The sequence below is a fragment of the Amblyomma mixtum genome, chromosome 2, assembly GCF_055824585.1.
Source record: "Amblyomma mixtum isolate Tamu chromosome 2, ASM5582458v1, whole genome shotgun sequence".
NCBI classification, from domain to species: domain Eukaryota; kingdom Metazoa; phylum Arthropoda; class Arachnida; order Ixodida; family Ixodidae; genus Amblyomma; species Amblyomma mixtum.
In genome coordinates, this window is record NC_143013.1 from 46,547,955 (window position 1) to 46,573,470 (window position 25,516).

The 25,516-nt window shown below is 45.8% G+C and overlaps 1 protein-coding gene and 1 pseudogene across 2 annotated transcripts in view; both read right to left on the reverse strand.

Annotated features, from left to right (window-relative positions):
* LOC149359220 (protein FAM76B-like) overlaps window positions 1-24,312 on the reverse strand; it is a 31,802-nt gene extending 7,490 nt beyond the window's left edge. The window contains exons 1-6 of the mRNA XM_089571497.1: window positions 24,055-24,312; window positions 12,774-12,838; window positions 11,050-11,110; window positions 10,794-10,949; window positions 8,593-8,867; window positions 4,701-4,923 (exon numbers count right to left, since the gene is read on the reverse strand). Coding sequence (XP_089427623.1) covers window positions 4,701-4,923; window positions 8,593-8,867; window positions 10,794-10,949; window positions 11,050-11,110; window positions 12,774-12,838; window positions 24,055-24,138 — 864 coding nt within the window. The 5' untranslated portion in view covers window positions 24,139-24,312. The remainder of the gene's footprint in view (window positions 1-4,700; window positions 4,924-8,592; window positions 8,868-10,793; window positions 10,950-11,049; window positions 11,111-12,773; window positions 12,839-24,054) is intronic.
* Window positions 24,313-24,454: 142 nt separating this feature from the next.
* LOC149359221 (Na(+)/citrate cotransporter-like) overlaps window positions 24,455-25,516 on the reverse strand; it is a 29,904-nt pseudogene continuing 28,842 nt past the window's right edge. The window contains exons 12-13 of the transcript XR_016288766.1: window positions 24,686-24,823; window positions 24,455-24,602 (exon numbers count right to left, since the gene is read on the reverse strand). The product of XR_016288766.1 is annotated as a Na(+)/citrate cotransporter-like (transcript). The remainder of the gene's footprint in view (window positions 24,603-24,685; window positions 24,824-25,516) is intronic.

Here is a 25,516-nt window from a genome sequence, read left to right on the forward strand (position 1 = left end):
TTTTTATGCAATTATTTTGCGGAGAGTTTTGAAGAAAATTTGCTGCAGGAAACTCGCTGAAATGTATGCCATTGGGTTCTCTTGACACCAAGGAATACAATAAGGGTAAAATTATCATCCTGGCTCTCATAGAACTTGAGTAACGGGTACTGAAGCTGTCACTTCAGAAACAGGAATACACACTTTCCTTCTCATTTCTGAAGCGACAACTTCAAAACCCTATAACTTGAGTTTTATGATAGGCAGGAAGACAATTTCACCCTTATTGCATTTCTTGGTGTCAAGAGAACCCAATGGCATACATTTCAGCAAGTTTCCTGCAGCAAATTTTCCTCAAAACTCTCCGCAAAATACTGGCATAAAAAGTGCATAAGTGCTCAAGGAATTGTTTTATATGAAATTAAATGACATAATTTAGAATCAGCACACAAAAATACATATTCCCTGAAGATTTCGTAACTGTGACTTCATTAATAAAAATTTTTTTTTCAAGACCAGGGTCCCCCCTTAATTGCCACTCCGTCGTTGCTTTTCAGCAGTGACACCTGCTGTGCGTACACACCATGCACCTAAATCCCTTCAGCGTTCGTGAAGTAGCGACACCTCCATTCCTCTCTCCGCAAGCATCCCACCTGCATCAAAACTGGCATTCAACGCACGCATGGGGAGGTGGAAATATGGAGGGGTGAGCGCAAGGTGGCATTCCTCAAAGGTTGGCATTGCTTTGCGCAGTTTTTTTATTTATTTATTTATTTATTTAAATACCCTAAAGGCCCAAGTGGGCATTACATAGGTGGGGAGGGCATGACAACAACACAATAGAGATTATTGGCACACAGTAGTTAACAAATACAAAGAATAACTATATACAAATTGCAAGTACACATCACTGCAGTCGCTGAAAGATACATAGGTTGAGCGTATACGATACAGAAAATATCACGGTGAATTTTGTAGGCCAAGGTGCGATGAAAGTTTTGCTTGGAAATGTGATAACTCAGTTTCAGAAACTATGTCAGCCGGTAACGAGTTCCACTCTGCCATAGATAATAGTAAGGGTGATGTTTGATATTTCAGTGTTCGTGCAAAGATGGGTTGCACTTTGTGGGAATGATCAGACCGGAATGAAACATGATGGGCAGGGGCGATGCGATCAGCTGTGAACAGGGAGCCATCGTAGTACAAGGAATGAAAAAACGATAAACGAGAGAACTTGCATCGAGTGATAAGGTCAGGAATACTGATAGTTTGCTTCAATAATGACACACTTTCATACGGTGAGTATGAAGAAAGGATGAACCTGACAGCTTTATTTTGCACAGACTCAAGACGGTTAATTAATGAAACGCTGCTTGGACTCCATATTAAAGATGCGTATTCTAAAGCTGACCTTATGAGTGTAGTATACGCGCGAAGCTTTGTCTCGGGGTTGGCAAGATATAGACGACGTTTGATGAGTCCCAGTTTCTTAAATGCTTTGTTTGTGATGTGATTTATGTGGGTGTTCCAGCTTAAATCAGCACTGAGATAGTTGGAGGGGTTCATGCATGCCCAGTGCCACCCTGCATCAGACAGGGACAGCAATCTCCACATGTCACGTGATAGGCGTTGTCTCAAGATTCACGTGGAGAAGAGCATCTGCAGTGAGCTCAAAGTCGTCCTGTGAGAGCCAAGGGAATCTATGCATACCACCGCGCCAGAAACGGCAGATGCACACCATGGATAAAACGGGCACAGACACTTGGCAGGCGCAGATGTGTGTGCCAAGCTTGTACAGGGTCATCCACTCTTAGCTAGACTGTCGCTCCTTGCTGCCGGCGATCCCACTCTGTATTGCGGTGAAGGGGGGACACGAGGGTCTTAAAAATGACCTTTTTATTTATGGCTCGAATCTCATGAAAGTTTGCACACAGATGTGTTTTTTCTCTTCTGATTCCAAAAATGTATTCATAATTGAGCTGGTGGTCTTAGATCAAACGTTATCTTAAATTCTAGAGTGTAATTAGGTAATTTCTTACGCAGCTTTAATGAACTTTCTCATTGCAATTTGTTGCTTTTAATTATATGAATTGATAGCCAGCGAATTCCCATACCCGATGACATTCTTACTTTTTTTGTTTAGGCCACGTATAAATAGCAATTTACAATTAGCTTAACGAGCTGCAGTGTCAAATACTGTGACTTTTACTCTCGACGTAATATATCGCGATGACATACCTTTAGAGAAAAACGAAGAATGTCATCGGGTATGGGAACTCTCTGGCTATCAATTCATGTTATTAAAAGCAACAAAATGCATTAAGAAAGTTCATTAAAGCTGCGTAAGAAATTACCTATTTGCATTCTAGACTTTCTAAGATTTAAGACCACCAGCTCAATTATGATTACATACTTGGAATCAGAAGAGAAAAATGCATCTGTGTGCAAAATTTCATGAGATTCCAGCCATAAATAAAAAAGTTAGTTTTAAGACCCTCGTCCCCCCTGAATTGGACTTCAATTTTGTACTGTGCCCGCATAACGCCAATTGGAGATATGTTTGACTAAACAAAAGGCTGCTGAGTAGCCTACCAGCTGCTTTTATCCTGTTGCAGCAACAGTAGTAAAGTATTCTGCTTGCCCGGTCAAGTTGAAACCTACAAATAAAAACGCTGCGCAGAAAATCTGCACCACGTAATAGTCTAAGCTTTATATGCTACTGCAGCACTAGGATCCGAAAATATTGTAAATGTTTGGTTGGCGTCTTGCTAACTATACTTCATGATTATGTGTGCTTGGACCAAATTCAGCATTTTACATGACGACACACTTCAACAGCAATATAATTAGGATAGCTCCAGATGGCAGGTGTTTGGCTACAGCCCCATTTCCATTGAAACCAAAATCTGTAGAAGGAAAGATCTCAGTAGAAGATTTCAGTCATTTTCCTATAGTATGGGAACTTATTCAGATATACTAAAATAGGACGAACAAACACATATGCACACCTAATTTCACTGCGATATCTTTAATAACAAAATGTTCATTTTAAGACCTGCATCCCCCCTTAACAGAGTTTGAATAATCGAGGTTATACCGCACTAAGTTTCAATGCCGAGTGCAATGCCTGCAAGGCCCAAGAGTGCAAGGCGAAAAGAAAGAACTACAAGAATGAACTGGTTGTAGCGGGTTGGGGAACAATGCATGGGGATGCAAAGAAACCGAGCTGCGTGGCCCAAGACATTACCCACAGCAGCTGCACCAGCCACCACTTAAGAGGGCATGAGGGGATCGAAGGAAGCTTTTCTATTCTTAAACTTAGAGTGATGAAATTTGGCAGACTGGCTTAAAACAGCATCAAACAATCAGATATAAAGTTTCACAATGACAGCTTTAGTAGTTTCCCTTTTATCATTGTTTACATGTTGTCCCCATGTTGCTTTCTTGTGGAAAGCCTAGCATGACAAAAAAACAGGCTACAGGTCTGTAAATGCTTTTAATATTTACTAAGAAGTGTGGCATAAATCAAGACTCTCTTAATTTTTTAAAAAAATTTCTCTGCTCTTTTTCATAAAGGACACAATATGCATGTTCTTTTATGTTTAGAATGTATCGTGCTCTAATCACCATGTAATAAAAACATCCGAGCCTAAATGGTAAATCTGAGATTGTCTTGACGCAGACCACATTTCAGTGATCACAACAAAACAAACGGGGTAAAAATCAATGCACCCATTGCTGTGCTAGGCTTTCCACAAGCAAGGTATTAAGCTCAAAACAACCTTTCGAGAAAACAAGCCTGAAAGTTCCAAGCTAGCACACACTGTCTATGCGTAGATGCCGACAAATATATTTATTTGGAGCACTTAAAGTTTATTTTTGGGTGAAATATTTCAGTACAACATATAAGCAGTGTTGGAGATGCCAAAAGGTGTACTTTTCAAAAATCGACTTTTTTCCCGATTTTTGCGATCTGATCCCCACATCTGGTCTTGAAAAGCAAATTTTATTAATCTAGATATAGTAATGAAATTTTCAGGCCACTTGTATTTTTGTGTGCTGATTTTAGATATGTCATTTAATTTTGTGTAAAACAATTCCTTGAGCACTTGTGCAATTTTATGCAAGTATTTTGGGAAAAGATTTGCAGAAAATTTGCTGCAGGAAACTTGCTGAAATGCATGCCATTGGGTTCTCTTGACAGTGAGGAATGCAATAAGGGTAAAATTATCATCCTGGCTCTCATAGAACTTGAGTAATAGGGTACTGAAGCTGCCACTGCAGAAACAGGAATACACACTTTTCTTCATTTCTGAAGCGACAACTTCAAAACTCTATACCTCAAGTTCTATGATAGCCAGGATGATAATTTTACTCTTATTGCATTCCTTGGTGTCAAGAGAACCCAATGGCATGCATTTCAGCGAGTTTCCTGCAGCAAATTTTCTGCAAAACCTTTCCCAAAATACTTGCATAAAAATTGCACAAGTGCTCAAGGAATTGTTTCACATGAAATTAAATGACATATCTAGAATCAGCGCACAAAAATACATGTGGCCTGAAAATTTTATAACTGTGACTTCATTAATAAAAATTTTTTTTTCAAGACCAGGGTCCCCCCTTAGGAGAATTTCTCAGTGCGACCAATAGCATGAGCCAGTTGGGTTTGCTCGGAAGCTCCCCTTCAGTTCTGCGGTTGGCAACTACGCAGCCTGTCGCACCTGCTTGTCCTTGGCGAGCAGCTGCTGGTCCTTCAGGGTCAGCTGCTTCTGCAGAGAAGAGACCTGCTCTCGCAGCTGGGTCAGCACCACCACGTGGTCGCTGCTGGTCGGGTCCAAGAGGCCACTGGCCTCTGGGGTGCTCCTCAGGGGAGTGCTCCCATTGGCCAGCTTTGCTGCAGGGTCCAGCCGCGGCCTTTTACTGCTTCCGTGCTCACCGCCAACCCTGGGCGCAAGGGAATGCAATGCCCGACTCCACAGCATATACAGCAAAACCTCACTGATACATTCCTGGTTCGTACGATTCCCCGGTTCGGATGCTCAAAAATCGTTGACATTAAAAATGTCCCACAGAGTTACACTACATTTCTCCCAGTTAATATGTTCCCAGAAAACACGATTTCCCGGCTACTACGTTAAAAATTTTGACAAATTGCGGTCGTATAATACGTTTATTGGTGAACCGCACATGTGTAAACATGCAAGTGGGCCGAACGTGAGAGCACACGACATGAAAACCTAAAATGTAGCAGCAGTCGCCCGCTGTGGTGGCTTCTCTGCAGTGCCTCGACGCAAGGTGGCGAAGCATCACCACCTCCATTACTAACAACATTAACAAAAATAAAAACGGGCCGCCAGCATTAGAGACTGCAGGTTTTGCGGGGATGCGACATGAAGAACACTGAGGTTTCTTCACGGTACATGAGGGTAAGGGGGCGAAGCATCTAGCTTACGATCGGCCTGGGTCTAGGGAACGCAGCTTAAATGCAGAAACGCGACTATCAGCCACTGCGGTCGCTTCCCCGCACAACTTCCGTGCTTTGGGACAAAGCATCCGAAAGTGATGAAGAGAATTTGGTTATTTTCGTCATTGCCGTCAACGGACCAGAAGTATTACGAGGCTCCTCCAGGAGGCCAACCAGGAGGCCTACTACGCTGCAAAGCCTTTGTGCTCTACAGCTTTAGATGGCGCCTAACAGAATGAGTGAAGACTCGGCTGGCACTGCTGAACGGACTTCGCCGTAATTCCTGGTGGCATGACAAGCGTGCTGCAGCCGCTTGATGTTTGCATTAACCAGCCATTCAGCATGGAATTTCGGCGGTGCTACACCGAGTGGATGGCTGCAGGCAACCACGGAACAACTCCAGTGGCTGAAGCGAGCGTCCCTCCAGCAAGTGCGCATTAGGATTCTGCACGCATGGCGTTCGTTGTCAGCGGACGCCATCTCAAGGAGTTTTAGAGTCACAGGGCTGTCAAATGCCACAGACGGCACAGAGGACGACCAGCTTTGAACGCATGCCAATGAGCTCGTCCAACAGCGGTGAGAGAGCCGATGAACTCAGCTCGTCTGACGGTGATTAGCGCGGAAGCAGCGATGAATGGTGAAATAAAATGTTCATATTTGTCGCCAGCTTTTTAATAATCTGATACAGCAGTCGCAGTGGCACCAAAGTGTGTTAATGCGCAGCTACAAAACTGATTCACGTTCAACTCGGACAAGAGAAAATTTGATGAAAAAAAGTGCAGCTTATACACGAGCATATACAGTATTTCATCAAGCAGAATAAAGCATGTAACTTCGCTGCGCACTCGACAAAGTTCCAGACAACAGAAAGATAGCATTTGCATGTCGTATTCGAAGTAACAGTATGACTTCAGTGCCCAGTGACATTCCGTGTTTTCCGCACTGAGGTGCCTTGACGAAAACAGGAAATGCATCATTAGGTTCGTCGTGTGAAAAAGCTGCTTTGAGTCATGCATCCCGTCGTCCTACTTCTTGCACTTAGGCCTACATCCCACGTCGCTGCTGGCCACAGCGCCACCTTGTCTATATGGCTAAAAAGGAAAGCTTATATCCAACTTTCTCGGAAGCTTCGTAGTTGAAGAAAAATTCACCCTGGTCCAGGGTTCCAACCTGGGACCAGGGCCACACTGGAGCCCTCTTATAACTGAGCTAACTGAGATGGCTAGCAGATGGTAGAGCATGAGTGAATTGATCGAGTCAAACTGGAAATGGTGTTGGTACAATGTCTTGTGGATACCCTCTGGGTAGGATAGATGTGCAATAAGGGAGTAATTACTCATCCCCAGTGCTGTGAAACTGCGCGATGAAGGAACGTCGGGCACGCTTGAGGACGACCTTCGATCTCTTGTTCTCAATTTCTACACCACAACACTGTCATGTGGTGAAGCCAGCTTAGATAGTTAAAGCCTAGAAGCGGCTCTTGCGTGGCGTTCTTCGCTCGCTTTCCGGTTGAAGAAAATACACTGCACCTTAATTTTAATCAGCAATTACTCTTTGTACAGAGTAGTGGTAAACATCTTTAACGCAAAGCCAGTTATGCCTAGAAACGCCTAGCAAGTGGTGCATTGCCAGCAAGTTGGTGGGCGGCGCGACGCATCAAGAAGCACACCACTAGCAAGGGTGCAATGTAAGTTTGTCTACTGCCATTTTTTATATATTGAATTACCGATATATCAAACTATTTCACGATCCCCTTTGTGTTCTGATATATCCGGTTCAACTGTAATTGCTCGTTAAAATTCACGCACAGTTCACTGCTGCAATGCCTTCAGCAGCACAGCCCACCAGCCGACAACTGGCGTTAGGCTTTGGTTGCATTGTCTTCATCACATGACTGCGATGTGCCACGGAAAGTTATCAAGAATGCACGCCACCCTCAGGCACACCCCATGTCACACCGTTGCAAAGCACTAACACCGTAGCAGGTGACCAAGGCCGTGCACCCAACCCGTCTCCATGTGCAGTTCGATATATCCAACGACTGGCGAAATATACTGTAGGGACTTTCCTATATTCTTACAGAGGATTTCAATCAGTAAGTTCGAGACAGCCAATACATCCAAGTTCCTTTAAAACAGCGCAAAAGACAGGGACACAGATAGAAAAGACACACACAGTGCTTAGCCTCGGCCCAAAGTTTGCTGTTCAGCCGAAGAAGACCGCACCTGAGCTCCTGTCGCTGGTGAGACAGGTTTCCAGCAAGGTTCCAGAAGAAGACAGATCAAGGTCAGCGCTGTGTGTGTCTTTTCTATCTGTGTCCCTGTCTTTTGCGCTGTTTTAAAGAAACATGGTTTACCAACTAGCCTGCACGTCTACCCTTGTAATATCCAGGTTTGATATATCCGTGCTCAACTGTATTAGAAATTAGTAAACCACCTCCCTAGTTAACATGGTTCACTTGTTTTCTGATGTACGTCAACACCAATATCCCTAATCCGCAAACCCTATGTTTGACATCAAAAATCCTATTTTTAAAGCAGCAGGCTTCGCTAGGGCACCTAGCATGTATTTCCAATACAATATACCCCTTTCTACTGCAGTTGAAGTTCCTGTGAAACGACATGCACATAAAGAACCCCAAGTGATCGAAATTTCTGCAGCCCCTCACTGCGGCGTCCCTCATAGCCTGAGTCACTTTGGGGACGTTAAACCCCATAAACTAAACCAAACCAAACCTTTTCAGAAACTGTGATTAAGCAACTTAGCTTTATGCTTACTTTAAAGCATCTCTAATTAGCATGCCTGTAATTTCAATTCCAGACAGACACAGGCTCAGTGAGCACCACTGCCGTCTTGCAGACAGACCCACGGCTTATTAGCCACAAGAAGCCTGGTGCCAATGAAGAAGCATGCTTGACAGACCCTTCCATCACAGCACTCATGGCTTTTGAAGCTTGCCCTCTTTGCCTTATTACTGGGAGCTGCAGGCATCAGGTGCTTCGCACAGAGCCCACCCAGCTGCCCTTTTCTCACTCTCTCTCCTGACAATAATAACACCAGTAGTGAAACGAAAGAACCAAGGCCACACACAAGGGTGAGAGCATATGACAGTACACCAAACGAGGCTCTGTGTGAGCGCCCCCACTCACTTGTGGTTGGAAAGCGAGGTAGAAGAGTGTGAGTGCTTGCGATGGTGGTGGTGGTTCTGGCTGGAAGAGGAGGTGGCACTGGTGGGCCCCCCGCCAGAACCCGACGACGACCGGTGGTGGTGATGGTGGCCGTGGTGGTGGTGGTGGTGGCTGTGGTGTGGTGCCGAGGTGGCCTTGCCCAGGGCAGAGTGGCGCATCGGGTCGTTCTGCTTGGCCTTGGCCAGGGCCCTCTTGTACGACAGCGTGCACAGCCAGCACAGCAGCTTGCCATCAACCTGCAGGTGTTCCACCCAGGCAACGGGATTATTACTGCAGCAACTGAGGCGCCAAGACCACATCAAGAGCCACAGATCTCATCCAAGCTACCCAGTTTTGTTTTTTAAGTCATTCGATTATGCTGAAGTCAATAAATAAGGAAGGACCTGAATCATGGGCACTACATGACCAGTGCAGTGAAGCACAAGAAACAAGAAAGAAACGGCCGTCATTCCATGTGCTTAAGTGGCAATAAACTGTGAAGTAGTAACTGACGGCAGAAAAATAACAGAGATCATGTCTCCGTCTGGCAAAGGACATTTCTGCAGTCATAACATGTACCGCACCTCATCTTTACGCAAATGCAAGCTCAGGGTACAGGGCAGCCATAAGTTGTTTTGGCACTAGTGTGCAAACACGTCACATATGCCTAGAAAAAAAAAATGGAGGGGACACTTAGGCTCTGCCTTAAGGGTATGATGCAATAGCGGAATAGGCTAATGCCCATATATGCGGAACGTCATTCTCTACTTTGCATCCACAGAACCTTGAGAGTCCTTATATCCCTCCTGGTGCCGTGGTGCTGCAGTTAAGCGATGCCCCACTGCCATGCGATGGCAGGTGCTCCCAGCAGTGGGCCTTGTATGGCCCAGGTTGCTCTCCCCGAGCGACCAATCATTAATTTATCAGCCACCTGCTAGAGCGGGCAGTTTGCTCACTATCTGGTGGGAAGCTGCGACTACGCCGCAAGGTCACGCGACCTAGGTGGCCCATTTACTCCTAGGTTGCTCTGGCGACCACCTGCCACAGCCACGCCAGTGATTCTTTGGATTTTCTAGGCAACAGGGCCTGTAACGTTACCACGTTAACCATTTCCATAGGCAGCCAACAGGGTCAGCTTAAAGGGACCATGCAAAGAATTAAAAGCCGCTTGTAAATGTTAGAAGTGATGCTCAGAAGCATTGACACCAAGTATGAGTCTTCGGAAATGAGCCGGCAATGTATTATGAATTTTTAAAAATCGTGTTTTTTAAAATTCGCGGGCCATTTGGTGTCTTCGTAGGGAGCCATTTTGGAACCAAAATCGGGAAAACAGACGTCACTAGTCCCATGACGTCGCAGGCCACCACACGCTGTCATTCGCTCGAGCCGCGGTAGCTACGTCACGGGCACAATTCCGGTAGCGGTGAAAATCGTCTGCTCGAGCCGCCGCGCGAGCCCCTCGGGCAAGCGCGAGCCAGCTAGGCATTGCCTTCGCGCGTATGGTTTCAATTTACCTCTGCCGCCTCTTTCTGCCACGAGTTCGGGAGCCAAGAAAGCGCCGAGACTGGAGAGACGGTGCCGACACACGCTGCTCCTCGGGAGTGCGACAACCGGAAGTCGTAAACTGAACGTCAGCGAATTACGTATTCATGGGCGGAGCCCAGTCCCGGAGCTGTTTTCTTTATTTTTTATGGTGCTCCGCGCGTACGAGTTGAGGGGGGAGAGGAGGAGCGTGATTTTTAATCGTCTATAACTTCGTTGTTATTGATGCTAGCTCAAAAATTCTTGTGCTGGGGTGACGAGTGATGGATTGCCTATCTTTACGTAATCTCAATAAATTTATTTCATAGTCCCTTTAAACAACTGACCTATTGCAACAAAGGCTGCTGCAACTAAGTACTTGCACCCACTTCCAGAGAAAATGCCTTTTGGAAAGTATTGTACACTTAGAGGAACACTAATCCTGCATTTAATGTGGAGTTGCCACACGTAAACACAGACCACGGGTGTGATGTGCTCGGTGGAATGTACCAGCGGACTGCACTTCCTGACTGCACGAAAGTAGAACTGAAAGTAATACCTAATGGCGTTGGGAAGACAGCCCCAGAACACTTGGTACGCAAAGCTCAGCCAAACTTCAAGCAAAACCAACAAGCACTACACACACATTAGCTGTCTCATACCTTTCGGCGACTGTCATCTTTGCGGTCAAAAGCGCAGCGCTGCTTGCACTGCTCGCAGTTCACAGGTGGACCATATCTCTTTTCAGAGTTGGTACAGCGCTGGCACTTGTTGCCAATAAAGGCAGCGATGATGTTGCAGTACTCGCAGGCAGTGGGCTAATGTTGAGGAGAAGAAGAAGTAGAGGAACACATGACCACACGGCAGAGAGCACACCACGGAAGCGAATACCCTTTCCTGCGCTTCAGAGCTACTCACCTTTCCGTATGCCTTGACATTTTGCTCACACTTTTTGCAGATGGTGGATGTGCTGCCCTTGCTGCATCAAAGATAGGAAGGAGAGTTCTGAGGACTAGGGCAACACAATGAAAAACAAGCTGCAAGATACACGGTTGCTGTTCTGTCACCTACAAGCAAAGAAATCGTGTCACTTTGTGTCAGCCTGCAAACCTTAGCAGCCTCCCCAAATACACCGCATAAACCCGTGTAAGGGCTGCACCAGAGTATGGGCCGCACCCTATTTTCCCAAAGGAAATATTTTTTTAAAAATACCCGTGCAAGTGCCGCAACTTAACTTTCCACGACCTCAGTGGGAATAGCCTTCAAAATGCACGCGCCGTGGCCTCCACAATCGGCTCTGGCTGCGAGCAACGGTGCGCTTGATCACGGAGCCCTCATACGCGCACACGAGTTTCCAGGTGCTGCCCACGGATGGCACTCAAGGCCGCAGCTCATCATCATCATCGTCACCTTTCTTCTCTGCCACGAGCTCCCGCTATCTGTATCAGCATTAGTATCACCAGCTCCAGGTGCATGTCCAGCTGCCAAAGGCACGGTTTGGTTTGGTTTACGGTTTATGGGGGTTTAACGTCCCAAAGCGACTCAGGCTATGAGAGACGTCGTAGTGAAGGACTCCGGAAATTTCGACCACCTGGGGTTCTTCAACATGAACCGACATCGCACAGTACATGGGCCTCTACAATGTCACCTTCATCAAAATTCGACCACCGTGGCCAGGATCGAACCCGCGTCTTTCGGGTCAGCAGCTGAGCGCCATAACCACCGAGCCACCATGTCAGCCCACAAGAAAGGCACGGGAGTTGTGGAAGCATGTTCACCATAGTTGTGGCTTTTGCGTGCTGCCACCGAGCTCAACAGTTTTAGCACGACGGGCAAGCACCTTAATAGCTACACGGCTAGGGGTTACTTCTCAAACACGGCAAGCGTGCGGTGGGCAAGAAATTCGATGTGGTCGAGAAGTGCGTCTGACGATAGTGCAACCAAAAGGATATACTGAAGAACACAAGCTGCAAAAAGCGCGCTTTCCGAGGCAAGCCGTGCGAGTTTCCCGAAATAGAAAAAGAGCTGGTCTGCTATGTGACGGAAGTGCGGAATAACGGCTATGCGTTGACAGTGGACAAGCTGTGCGACTTCTTGTAGGATGAGCGTGCACCAAGCACGGCACCAGCTTGGAGTTGGAATGCTCTGTGAGTCACGATTGAACGTAGAATAAATGCTGCTCACTCCCTGATTGGTGCGTTCTCAACTTTTTGTTTCCCCCACACATCGCGTGTATAGGCCGCACCCCGAAAAATGACCCTCGAATCTAGGGGAAAAAAAAAAAAGGTGGCCCTTACACGCTATATGGTATATGCAAGCTCTAGAATTCAGCAGAAATTGGTGTCTACAACAAAATTATACTCCAACACAAAAATCCAAATTTAACAAGCCTGCAATTTTGATACCATTGTATAACCCAAGGACACTTTCTTCATAGTTCGTAGTTCATTGCTCATTTATTCATCACACCATTTCATAGAGCAAAGTAATGCAGCTGTTAATACTTCCGGCGAACCACTCACTCTGCCATATTCCCAACAGTTTGCATTCTGAGTACCTCATTCCTCGCTCATGCACACCGTTGACTCCGTATGCCCACAGAGACAAAAGTAGATCAGAAATGAAAAAATCAAAACGCTCACTTTTCTTGCTGAAACTCTGTGCGGCAGTAGGTGCACTTGACAATGGGGAAGGCACCTCGGCAGTCCTGCAGAAAAATTTACCCATGAAATCACAGCCACACAAAGCAGCAAAAACTGATGTGGAGGCACAGCTCAGACTGAGAACAGTGGGCCAGGGCTGAAGCAGGAAAACTGCTCTTGGTTTTATGTTTTAACCACACTGTAACAGGCATACTGCCATGGCCTTCCAGTACAATTGGAAAGTTGCATCTCTGTTCCAATTCCCTGCTATTGAATGCAGCTGCATGCAAACAGGCTGCCTGGTGAATAAATATATGCATATTTTGCGAGTGTGTTTAGAACATCAGCTATCAGATTTCCGGTCACAAGAACAGGCTTGCCAGGCGAGTGCAAGTATCACCAGGCCAGCTTGATAACTGAACTTTCCTATGTTACAATAATATGCCAGATTCCATTAATTGTATTCCATTACAATTTACACAGGAAGTTGCAGACCTGACTGGTTTTCAACAGGTGTCAAGGAAAAAGCAGTTAAGGTGTCAAGGACAGCAACTACACATCCACTGAACTGTGTCCAGTGAATGGGTGTATGTGGGAAAAAAAGGACAAGACACGCACAGACCTGAGAAGTTCCCAAAATGAGCAGTGCCTCCACAAACTTCAGCTCACAATGACAGTGATGCATAAGCCCTTTTTTTATAATTTTTGTAAGATGCGCACTGGACTGCTTTGTGTGTTGTTTTTCACCTCTTATCAAATACTTGAGATATATATAACCCAAGATCATAACAAAGATAACTTTTTATTAGGCCAGTTAATTAACATATCTACCATAGACATACACCTGAGTGCTGTAAAAAACAAGCAGCATTTGGAAAAAATCTTATTGAAAACTTCACTTGGACCACTCTCTAAACTGACCAGGACAGCTACCAGTTAATAACACAGGGCCATATCAATCAACAATTCCAAGCAGGAACAATGTGTACAATGCACTCAAGATAAATCCCAAGGCAGAGTTGATTAACCAAGGAGGTAATTGCCATCATCATCAATCTGAAAACAGCCTCATCCTATCAGCCACATGGTTGTCATTACAGTGGTATGGCCATGCTCAGGTTTATGGCAATGGTAGTAACACCCCTGTTCAAAAGCTACTCTAGCATTCCCATAAACACACTGGGCCATGCTTACCACAACTGCTTAATAAAATAAGATGGCCAAACTTGCTTTGAATGACGCCATACTGTTCCTCGCCGATAAAATGATAAATTTGCTCAGTTATTAATAGTGATTCCCAGATGCTTTCGTATACTTCACAGACAAGGGTGCTGAAAAAGCCTGCTCTGCTCGCTAGATGGCATGAGGGATGTAGAGCTGCATGAAAAAAAAAGGTACACTTTGTTCCTGCATAGCATTGTGCATGCTCACAGCTGGTGACTGGGTTCCTTGTTAGTCATATTAGTGCTAGTGAAGGTGCACCCAGAAAGCTGCACAACCTGAAAGCGACACCAGAAGAGTGCAGCTCATTGGTGAACCCTGCTAAGAAGAGATTCAAAACAACACACAACCATGATCCAGCAGCCCCACAGTAATAATAAGGCCAATGTAGAATTCGGGCATTTTCTTACCTTTGCTGAGAGGCAGTGAGCTCTCTCGAGTGGAGGCACTCTTCATGGTGGACTCAACAGACTGTGAGAAGAAGAAGACACAAAGGCACGACACCACAGAAAGCATGAGACTCTGTGCCCTGCTCTAAGGCACAAACTTCTCAGCTGCAAGCTGCACACACAATGGCCATCACATGGATGAAATGCCGGCAAAATGCTTCCTCTCAGCCCACACACCTTACCACACCACATGACTTTTTACTCTAACATCAGTAGCATTCACGGTTTTCAGACACTAACAGGGCCAACACTAGAATAACCCAGATTTGTTTCCCACCAAATACATTCACTACAAACACTTAAGTTTTCGTAGCATGACCAGTTCCAAGGGCATTGCAGCCTCTGAACACAAGGTGTTTTGCTTTGCAGCAAATAATCTGTGCAATGTGCATACTACACAAATTGTGTGTGCACTGTACACCACACATTTACAGAACTTGCTACACTATCGTGCAATGTGCATACTACACAAATTGTGTGTGCACTGTACACCACACATTTACAGAACTTGCTACACTATCTGCACAGCATGCATCGTGTTTTGAGTCACTGGGTTTGAAAATGCAGTGAAAATGCAAGCTGAGAGAGTTCATGAAAATATTGAACGCTGCAACATCAGCAACCCTGAACAAGCACTGGCAACCACAGCTGGCACAATACCATTCTGTAGCAGGTCCCAGCAAAACCGAGGGTGAAAAGAAATACAACTGGAATGGAGTCATTATCATACTGACTGAGAATGTGAAACTCCAACAGTGCCGCCAAATGCAACACAACCTTTACGCATGGACTCCAGTAATCACTAACCTTATTGAGAGACGTGAAATGTTCCACTGATTAGAAATAAGCCAAATATGTCAGCAAAGTGCAGTGCAACGAATCATGGAATACATAACATGCCAGCAACTTTTGCATTATCGTGAAGTGTGCCTACAGGTTTCGTAGCGCTCCAGGAACCTTCTAGTGCAGTCTGGATGTTTTAGGTTTAGGTTTAGGTTTAGGGGGTTTAACGTTCCAAAGCGACTAAGGCTATGAGAGACGCCGTAGTGGAGGGCTCCGGAAATTTCGACCACAACTGTGTACAATTGACTGTGTAAAAACTGAAATTTGTTGGGATATTTCTCAAACGTGACCACCCCTTTTGTCCCCAATTTCACAACCCTTCCATGGAAACATGGAAGCATAGTTGCTTTCACATGTACTGGGTGCTACAGGTACATAATTCATCCACACAAGGAGTGAAACCACCTCTTTCAATGACACAAAGGAAGAGACAAGAGACATGCACTGAAGGCAACTGTAGCGAGCTATTGTCCAAAGGCACAATACACTTGTCACATGGCAACAAGAACAAGACATTACGTGCCCAATGCCCCAAGTTTTAACATCATTCATGGAGAGCCGCATGATAGCATTCAAACTGCCATTTGTAATTTAATGAAGACAAAAGTTCACAAATTAAATGTATGCCACTGTCTTTAATAGGGCAAATGAGAACACTTTCCAAATAATTTGGGCAAGAGCTCTGTCAAACACTCTCGATATTCTTGCAGCGACAAGCAACATTTTCACCAATACTTGAAAGGTGAATAGGTTTTCATGCCCCAAATGAACGCTTTGGTCTGCAAGGCATGCCATAGTAAAGGGATATCTGAGTAGCAAGCCAACTTGGGAAAAGTTAACAGCAACCTTTCCAACTCAAAGCAATGAGAATATGAGAATGTCATTTTAAGCAATAAAATTTTAGTACTGGATTTTGATAGTACTGAATGAATTTAAAGATCATGTGAAATGTTCCATCATTTCCTGGCATCACCACAGCATGTTATGACACTGATGCTGCAGGCTTCAAACAAGGCACATTATAAGGTAGCAGCATTAAGCAATTAATACATTCACTTCCTGCTTGCATGTAGCACATGCATTCCAAAGCTGGGCACAAATGCAGTTGACGAGTAGTACAATTAGGCATGCAAGGTCGTATCATGTGGTGTGCTCGCTTGTTCATACGAGCTTCACTCGCCCCACAAAACAGAGCAAACATTGAGGCCTGCGGCACAAACTCCTTCAGATCTCATTTAATCACGGGGTAAAGAGGACAACATCAAGTGCTCAGCCACAGGGGCAAATGCATTGGCCGCTCAGAGAGACCAGTGCGAGTGGCTGAAGTCTGTTATCTTCATGAATAGCACAGGTGAAGCTTGGCACAAACAGTGGTGTCCAGGTAACACACCAAACTGTTACGGAAGGTGCACAACCAACCCACTCCGGAGTCTCCTGTAAACCACAAATGAGCACACATACACCACACACACTTCCACGATGGCAGCTGGTGGTCACTGAAACGCCATGCTGGTCCTCTTCTCACAGTCAAGGCACGGGGGTTTCCATTTCGGACAATATCCAATTCCAATGGACAATATTCACTTCTGCAAGCATGGCGAATCAAAGAGCATCCCATGGCACACACTTTTTGCAAGCATCCATCGTGGTCTCCTCTTCTTCGCACCTCATCAACGCAGAACTGAACTGGACGGCAGGTTCCTTGCGATGTTCGCAAGCCTCATGTGGCTGCTGTGGCTGCTGTTATGCGATACGCCCCAGTGCCGTGTCAAGCAATCCCCCTCTTCCCCTCGTTCAGCCACCACATTAGCTTCTCCATCTCCCCTGCCTCCGTGATGAGCAAGCCGCCAGAGCCTTGGCAAGCTGCGTCACCGCTTTCTTCTTTCACTCTGACCTTCCTGCCTGCCCCCACGGTAAAGTTCTATGAGTTTCCTTTCCTCCTCGTTAAGCCAGCTACAGCTAAACTGGCTTTGTCTATCCTCCTCAGTGGCACTCCGCTCAGATGGTGCCATAGCAATCGGCGGCACTCGTTCTTCGCTTTCACTCTTTCCCATCGACGGGAGTGAACGCATTACTCATAACACATTAGGCTACCTACTGAATGGCCTGCAGAAAGCTATTTACAGCTTTCGCTGCAAACAATGTGTGAACAAAGATTGGGCATGTCTCCTCCTTCAATGTCGTTCTACATGCAAGCGGCCACACAAAGGCCTCTGCGAATGACAATACTGATGATGCAAACAGCTCCACCTGAGGCAACTGTGAGCATGATAATCAGTTTTCATTTCACACTAAGCTTGAACTAGGCTGTCTAAAGAGATTTAATGACACCGAACAAAGAAGGTGCAATTATATCGCAGTTTTATGCCACACGTGACCTGTACAGAACTTCACCATCACAACTATCATTCAGCTGCTAAAACCAAAAAAACACGAGAATGTCACGTGGTGCACAGTCTTATGCACCATTACAAAGAAAACAAGCCACCAAAATTTGGTGTCCATACTGCTTTAAAGGCCAGTAATCAGTGTTGTTCCATTCGCGGAATTTTTCCATCTTCAGGGAACTCTAGTAAAATCTCACAAATAAAGAATTTCTCGTAGTTCTTCAGGAAATTTCAGGAACTGAAATTGTCTCACTTCTTTCAAATTGACGGTGTTTTCAAATTTCTGCAGGGTAAAAGGGTAACGCAGCAATTTCATTACCACTGCATTACACCCATATTCATATAAAAGTAGCCGCCGCGGTGGCTCAGTAGCTATGGTGCTCGGCTGCTGACCCAAAAGACGCGGGTTCGATCCCGGCCGCGGCGGCTAGAATTTCTTTGGAGGAGAAATTCTAGAGGCCCGTGTACTGTGCGATGTCAGTGCACGTTAAAGAACCCCAGGTGGTCCAAACTTCCGGAGCCCTTCACTACGGCGTCTCTCATAGCCTTAGTCGCTTTGGGACGTTAAACCCCACAAAACCAAACCAATCATATAAAAGTACCTCCGTGGAAGTGAACTAGAGGCAAGCAACGCGCTTAGCTGCATTACTTAGCTTAGCTGCATCGTGAAAAATACATGTGCTTTCGAAAGCATGCAGGCAAAGCTACCCTTCCAGTGCTCGCGACTGGTCGAAAAAGCCAAATTTTGTCGAGCCACAGCGAAGAATAATCGAGTTCTTGAAATTCTAAGAACTGATATGGCTACTACTAATGACCGGCTACAAATCTAATTGCAATTAGGTGCCTAACTCTACTAGTTATGAAATTATTAAAAATTAGTTACCCAGTTTACTAAAGATGATTCACCGGTTTTCTGCTGTCCCCCAACACTGGTAATACTATGCCACAAAAGCCAAATTTTTATCCCAAAAAGCCTATTTTTGAAAATTTTTGAAAGTGTTCGCTGAAACACCCGGTATAATTCTGTGTGCTGCTAGTGCTTCACCACTGAGGTCAGCTCAGGACTCCGCCCATCATGGACAGCTATAACTAATGCTAAATTATTTTAATGTGAAAGCACTCATACGCTCACCAACACCAACCAAGAATTTTGCCATCTTTGGATCTTTTGCCATTGGCGAGCAACAGCGAAAAAAAGAAATCAAATTTATATCCACACCTGGGAGTCGAACCCCTGGCGGAACGGACAGATCAGGCGCCATTCATGACCTGAGAACCTGCTAGACGCGCTCCACCCCATTCTTATTCTAGTCATTTCTCTCTCATGATCTGGATCAGTGGTCACCACCTGCCCTAAGCAGATGTATTGCCTTACCACTTCCAGCACCTCACTATCAACTGTGAACTGCTGTTCCCTTCAAGACTGTTGGAACATTATACTTTGGTCTTCTACAAGTTAATTTTTAGACCCACCGTTCCGCTCTGCCTGTCTAACTCATCAATCAGGCTTTGCAGTTCATCTCCACTGCATCCATACCACTGAACATCATAGCTAGCAGCCTTTTCCATGGGACCTGCAATAGGGCTCTCAGAACATTGGACTGCAGCTGACTTGTAGAATGTGTGAAGTGCGCTGGACAGACACAGACTGTAGTGCACCTTGTCCTCAGCTGTGCTGGACTCCGCCTCGTGAGGGCGCCATGCGCTCAGTTTTGGTAAAGTGAGCATGGCGATGAGGTCCCTGCGTCACCTAGATCTATGGTGGGCCTTGGTGTGCTGTTAATTGGACACTGAGCTGCCGAGCAGGGTTGCTGGCGGTGTTGGTTTCTTTTCCTCCTGGCTGTATTTTTGTTGGCCAGACACTATCCTATCAGGTACCAACGAGTTGCAAAGGGTACGGTTGCAATATGCGCCTCATGAGGGCGCCATGCGCTCAGTTTTGGGAAAGTAAGCATGGCGATGAGGTCCCTGCGTCACCTAGATCTACGGTCGGCCTTGGTGTGCTGTTAGTTGGACACTGAGCTGCCGAGCAGGGTTGCTGGCGGTGTTGGTTTCTTTTCCTCCTGGCTGTATTTTTGTTTTGTCTGTCTGCATTTCGGCCAGACACTATCCTATCAGGTACCAACGAGTTGCAAAGGGTACGGTCGCGACATGCGCCTCATGAGGGCGCCATGCGCTCAGTTTTGGGGAAGTAAGCATGGCGATGAGGTACCTGCGTCACCTATATCTATGGTGGGCCTTGGTGTGCTGTTAATTGGACACTGAGCTGCCGAGCAGGGTTGCTGGCGGTGTTGGTTTCTTTTCCTCCTGGCTGTATTTTTGTTCTGTTTTGAATTTCGGCCAGACACTATCCTATCAGGTACCAACGAGTTGCAAAGGGTACGGTTGCGATATAAGCATCACACATGGGGTCTAAACCACAGCGCCATCACTGATGGCTTGGGAAAAGGCAGTGTGTTCTCAACAGCATGCTGTGGAAGATACTACCATGAGGCAGAGCAACAAGCCCTGGGAAGCAGGAGAGGAGACTCAACGTGTCCAGAAAGCTCACCACAGAGGCTTGCACGATAGCAACACTGCCTCAAACAAGTGAGCCAATGCAATGTCTGCTTCTGCAATGCAGCCAAATGAGTCCCATTATTTATGGGGGGCACGAAATGCATTTAGGTCCCATTCTCGGCAAATTCAGGCGAACATCGTATGGAAACCGCAGTGAATCTAAAGTCAAACATGAAATCACTGAACAGTCCCGAAATCTCCTATTTTTAAATGGTATCCAGCAGAAAAAAAAAATACTTTGGCCACAAACAGGTTCCAAACCAGCACTGCCGCAAACAGGGGAGCTTTGTTTCCCCGACACCTTAGACACCTCAGCCACATACTGCAACCTCTCGCTATGTGCTCTGGATGGGAGTCTCTCATGCCACTGCTGTAAATCATTTTCCTTATTTTTCATCCGTTAGTTCTGTACTTCCCAATGCTCAGAGGCAGTATTGCTGCTACCGTGGCCATGCAATGGAGGCAGTTGAGAGAGAAAGGCTTGCCTATGTTACCCTTCACATGAAGGTGGCCATATTTGTCATCAAAAGGTGCACTACAGAGCGGTCTCACTTTTATTTTGTTTTTTTTTGGGGGGGTTTCTGTTAATAAACAGTTCGTTGCAGGCAACATAGCTGCAAACTGAGCCCGTGTAAGATCAGAATACCTGTGGTTTATTTGCTTTTGCCAGACTCAACCCCATAACTCTGCGATGGCCAGTGAAAATACCATAATCTGTTAACACACACAAAGTGGTTTAACTCTTTCTGGAAACGACATAAGTCACAGTTTGGATAAAAACACGACATGTTTGGTGGTGAGTGAACTGAAATAACAAGCCAGAAGCAAGTGCTTCGGGACTGTTTTCTCCTCGTCTGCTGCTGTAGGGCGATGCACCTGACCATCTGCTCTGGCAGAACAGTCCAGCCAGCAACTCGCGCATTTTTGAGAATCATTCAGCGTATTACTTTGCCAATGGCAGAGCAGCACGCTGCCATGCGATTGACTGAAAGGCACTCCGTGCGTACTTTTCCCCAGGGCAAACATGCTGGTTGACTCCTCCTACTCTCCAGAGCGAGTTAAAGAAAAAGGCAGGAGTTGAGACATTTAATCCGAATAGGGAAATCAGCCACACAGAACAACTTCAAGTTTCTAAGGATGCTAGGAGTGTGTAGGTCCAGCGATAAGAAGATTAACTCAAAATCCTCCTTACTGCACCTTTAAAGGCAAAGATGAGCAAGCAAGCGCTACGGTACGTTAAGCCATGAAAAGCATGAGGTACGCTGAGAGCACCGACTAGTGTGAAAAATAAAAGGGGCTAAATGCGGCAGCAAGCACGGGTACCAACTGGGCTGTTCAGATGGAAGAGAAGCGGTTGATGTAAGTGCCTCTTCAAACCATGGAGGGAACCACTGAGACCATGTACACTGCCCATGTTGAACAAAAGAGGGTAGGGGCCCATCCAGCAGACAGAGGACCTGGCTGAGTGTAGCCACTGCCGTCTATTAGGCATTCTAGAATGGTTTTTGGGGGGGTTTAATGTCCCAAAGCAATTCAGGCTATGAAGAACGCCGTAGTGAAGGGCTCCAGAAATTTCGACCACCTGGGGTTCTTTAACGTGCACTGACATCGCACAGTACAGGGGCCGCTGGAATTTCGCCTCCATCAGAATTCCGCCGCCGCGGCCAGGATCGAACCAGCGTCTTTTGGGTCGAACATCCGACAATGTGCTGCGTCTTCGCTGCAATGTGTTTCATGCATACACCTACTCCTGACGATAAGACAGACTACGGATTTTTTTTTTTTTCCTTTCCTAGAGCATGTGTAGACTGTCCATTGAAGGCCTTTGGTACAAATGGGACAGTACCGACCACACCACCGAAGCAAAGACCGAAAACAGGCGCACCTTACCGCCACAAGTGCTAACAACAGTGGGCAAACCATGTACCAGTTTTGCTAACGTTAACATTCCATATACAACTACAATGGCTAGCAAAGAATACAGCGAATCTTTTATGCAGCAAATATTGTTTCTTCAGGATTGCCGAGAAAGTTAGCACTCAAAATGATACTCATCATAAGCAGTTCCAATACAAGCCCAATTATTTTCATCCATTACTTTCTGTAGCCGAAGTTTCAACTGCTCGGAGCTGAGAGTCCAACATAAAATCATTCAGGCTTACTGAAACGGCGAAAAGCCCCATGCTATACAAACTTATCACTGCCCATCGCTGCAGCCCCTGTACACATACTGTAGCATACAGTTTAATTATGCAGGGTTTGCTGCACCTCCTGCCCCAGTTCATGGTGCACTGCACCTGATCCCTTGATTCTCCAGTGCACGAGCACACCTGCACCACAGTCCTAAATTCTACTGTGTGCAGATATAGTGCTGCCCCTAAGCAGAGAACCTTTGCACCGGCTCATGATCAACAAACACTGATGGTGTTCCCCCAAACTCCCTTCACCTACTCTGGGACACATCTCACCCTTTCTTCATCGGGGCAGCCTCCGTAACCTTCACCATACCCTCCAATCCTAGGAACAAAGTGACCGACCCCAGCTCTCCCAAGAAACCCCAGCTGGGGTGAGTCACTGGGGAGTACTCTCTTGCCACAGGGAGATGCGCCTCTATTGCCAAAGCTTCAAGAAAATATCAGCAGGATGCTTAAACAACACATCAGCACAGTTGTTGATTGCTTTCAACCGCTATACTGAGAGCTAAAGATGAAGCAGTTCAGTATCCTACTTGGTCCACTAAAATATGGCCACTACTGATGAATCAAACCTATCAAAACCAGGACACAAAAAAAAAAGAATGCTCCCGAATAGACCACAAGGTTCTTCAATATGTTTTCAATTTCAGGAAAACTAAGTAAACCAACAAATGAAAAGCATTATCCCCAAGGAACGTTCAAAGTTTGTTTGTTTTTTTTCTCCTAGCAATTACATAAGGATTATAAAAGAATGAAGCTGCCTCGCAGACTGCACGGCGGACTGTCGGCCTGAATTGCACCGACAAAATAAATCGCAGCGCAGGTGAATAAACGAAAAATGCAAGCTGAGATATCGGTTGACCGAGTTTCACACAGCACGGTGCAACTACTGCAATGTGCAGCCTTCCGCTGGCCTTACTCGATGCGAGTAAGCACATTACGTAACTAAGCGACAGCAATCCTACGTTTCAGGCGAGCTTGCCCCTCAGCAAAGCGCAATACAATGCTATGTTAACTGAAGCCTCAGATCGCTTCTTCGCCGATTTCTACGTTAAAGGCAGCTGGCTACCGGACGGCCCATCACCGGAAACTCGAAGTGCCGCAGGAGAGCGGCCATTATGACTCATCTGCGTCAAACTTGCGGAAGCGAGTTGTCCAAGGTAACTTGGCTTGTATACATACCGCGCCCTCCAAACGATATGCAGAATTTGTAGCACCTCGTCCTTACTGTTACATACGACTAGAGAGAAAAGAACTCGGGCGCTGTAACAGCACTGTCGCAGCTAACCACATAACATGGTATTACGCAAACGGTATAGAAGAGTCGCAAGCCTTCAACAACAGCACTTCATCAGTAATAATCAGGCCAAAACACGCAAATACGCAACACACGAAGCAGAACCATGGTTTCTCCTGGCACTCAAGGAAAATAAATTGAGGTGCATCCGCTAGCGTTACCTGGTTGCACCAGCATTAAGCCTAATGTGAAATCAAGAGACTGCATCCCAAGGACCCGCTCCTTTGAAACAACGTTCCCTTGCCCTTGTGGCAGACTATATGCAGTATCGCTCGGCAAGTTTGCATACAGTGGTTCTAAGAACAAGAAACTAGAGCACTGTTCACCTACTTTACAAAGCTGCTGCCCTTGAGAAAGTTCTTCGAAAGGATGACGTGCGTTGCATCTTGTGCATGCGAACAACGCCGAGGCCATATAAACGGCTGAATACTGTAATTAAACGAACAAATGTGGCGTCAGCAGGACCACACAACCAATAATTAGTCGCTTTCACCAGTCCACTACGCCTTGCCAAACGGTCAGACGTCAGGAGCGTCCTCAGTCTCTATCTTTTTCAATAAGAGAAATGAACTGTGCCACTAAAGAGAATGCGCAAGATAGCGTAGTAAATAGGTGGCGCTAGTAGAGAGACAGTTTTCTTTTAAAAAATTGTAAATGGTTTTTTTTTATATTTCTGTGTTCGCCGTGGAGTGAATTGAGAGCGGTTCAGAAACGTTGTGGGGCTTCTGCTTCAGCGTTTGTCAAGGGTATAAATCATGAGGCTCATGAGGAACACGCAGTGGCGGCACAGCCATGTTGAAAAGGTAGTATCCAGATGTGTTAATAGAAACGAGACTTGTAAATATTCCCAGTAGCTTGATGACCAGTCCAGGAACAGCCTGTAATAAAGTGACAGTATTACAAAAAGTTGTATATGAATAAAAAAAAATGCGACAAGGAGGCTTTATAGTGTGTAACAAACCATGTCAGTTGTCCTGATAAACTTCTCTGCATAGACGATCTCGTTGCAGACGCAGGAACGTGGGTACATAATGGATAACGTTCCAGCGTGGTACACGGCGAGAACAAAGTATAGTGGGTGCACTTGCATAATGTCGGCCTTCAAAAATACAAAAGGAAACAGAAATGGCTTCGATCAGCTGCACAGATTCAATCAGGCATAAGTATATGCGCTAAAAACCACTCTAATACTCAGACCCATTTCCTCCCCAAGCAACCACCGATATCCTTCGGACGGCCGACAGAGGTCTATTTCGGATGTTCTGTACGTCCGCTGAACATCCGCAAACAGCCGGTAGACGTCCGTCGGCCGTCCGAAAGGTGGCCAAAGGTATACGGTTCGCCCGACGACGGACGTCCAGTTCAGTACGTCCATTGGCGGATCTTTCTCGAATATTCGCATATATGGTGCATGCGTGCTTCTTTCACTCCGCGCAATGCAATAAAACCAAAACAATTTGATGCATAGCACGCATATTTTATTGTGGTTGATGATACATCAGCAGAGCAATGGGTTACATTCAGAAAATTTCTTAAATGTGACTCTTCAAATGTGGCAAGCTTGGGACATACATCCGTAATCTTCCCACCCACAGGATTTCTGAAATAAAAAATAACGCGGCAAACATCAGTCATGTGAAACAAATGGCACAATGCAGTAGCCCAAGTAAAAACATTGGAACCAACTAATAGAAGTGTTTAATGCTGCAAGTATAACAGACAATGCACTTTAACAAACACCTCAATAAGTATAAGGGAATAACAGCTCTCACTTTTCCACACCATATTTGAC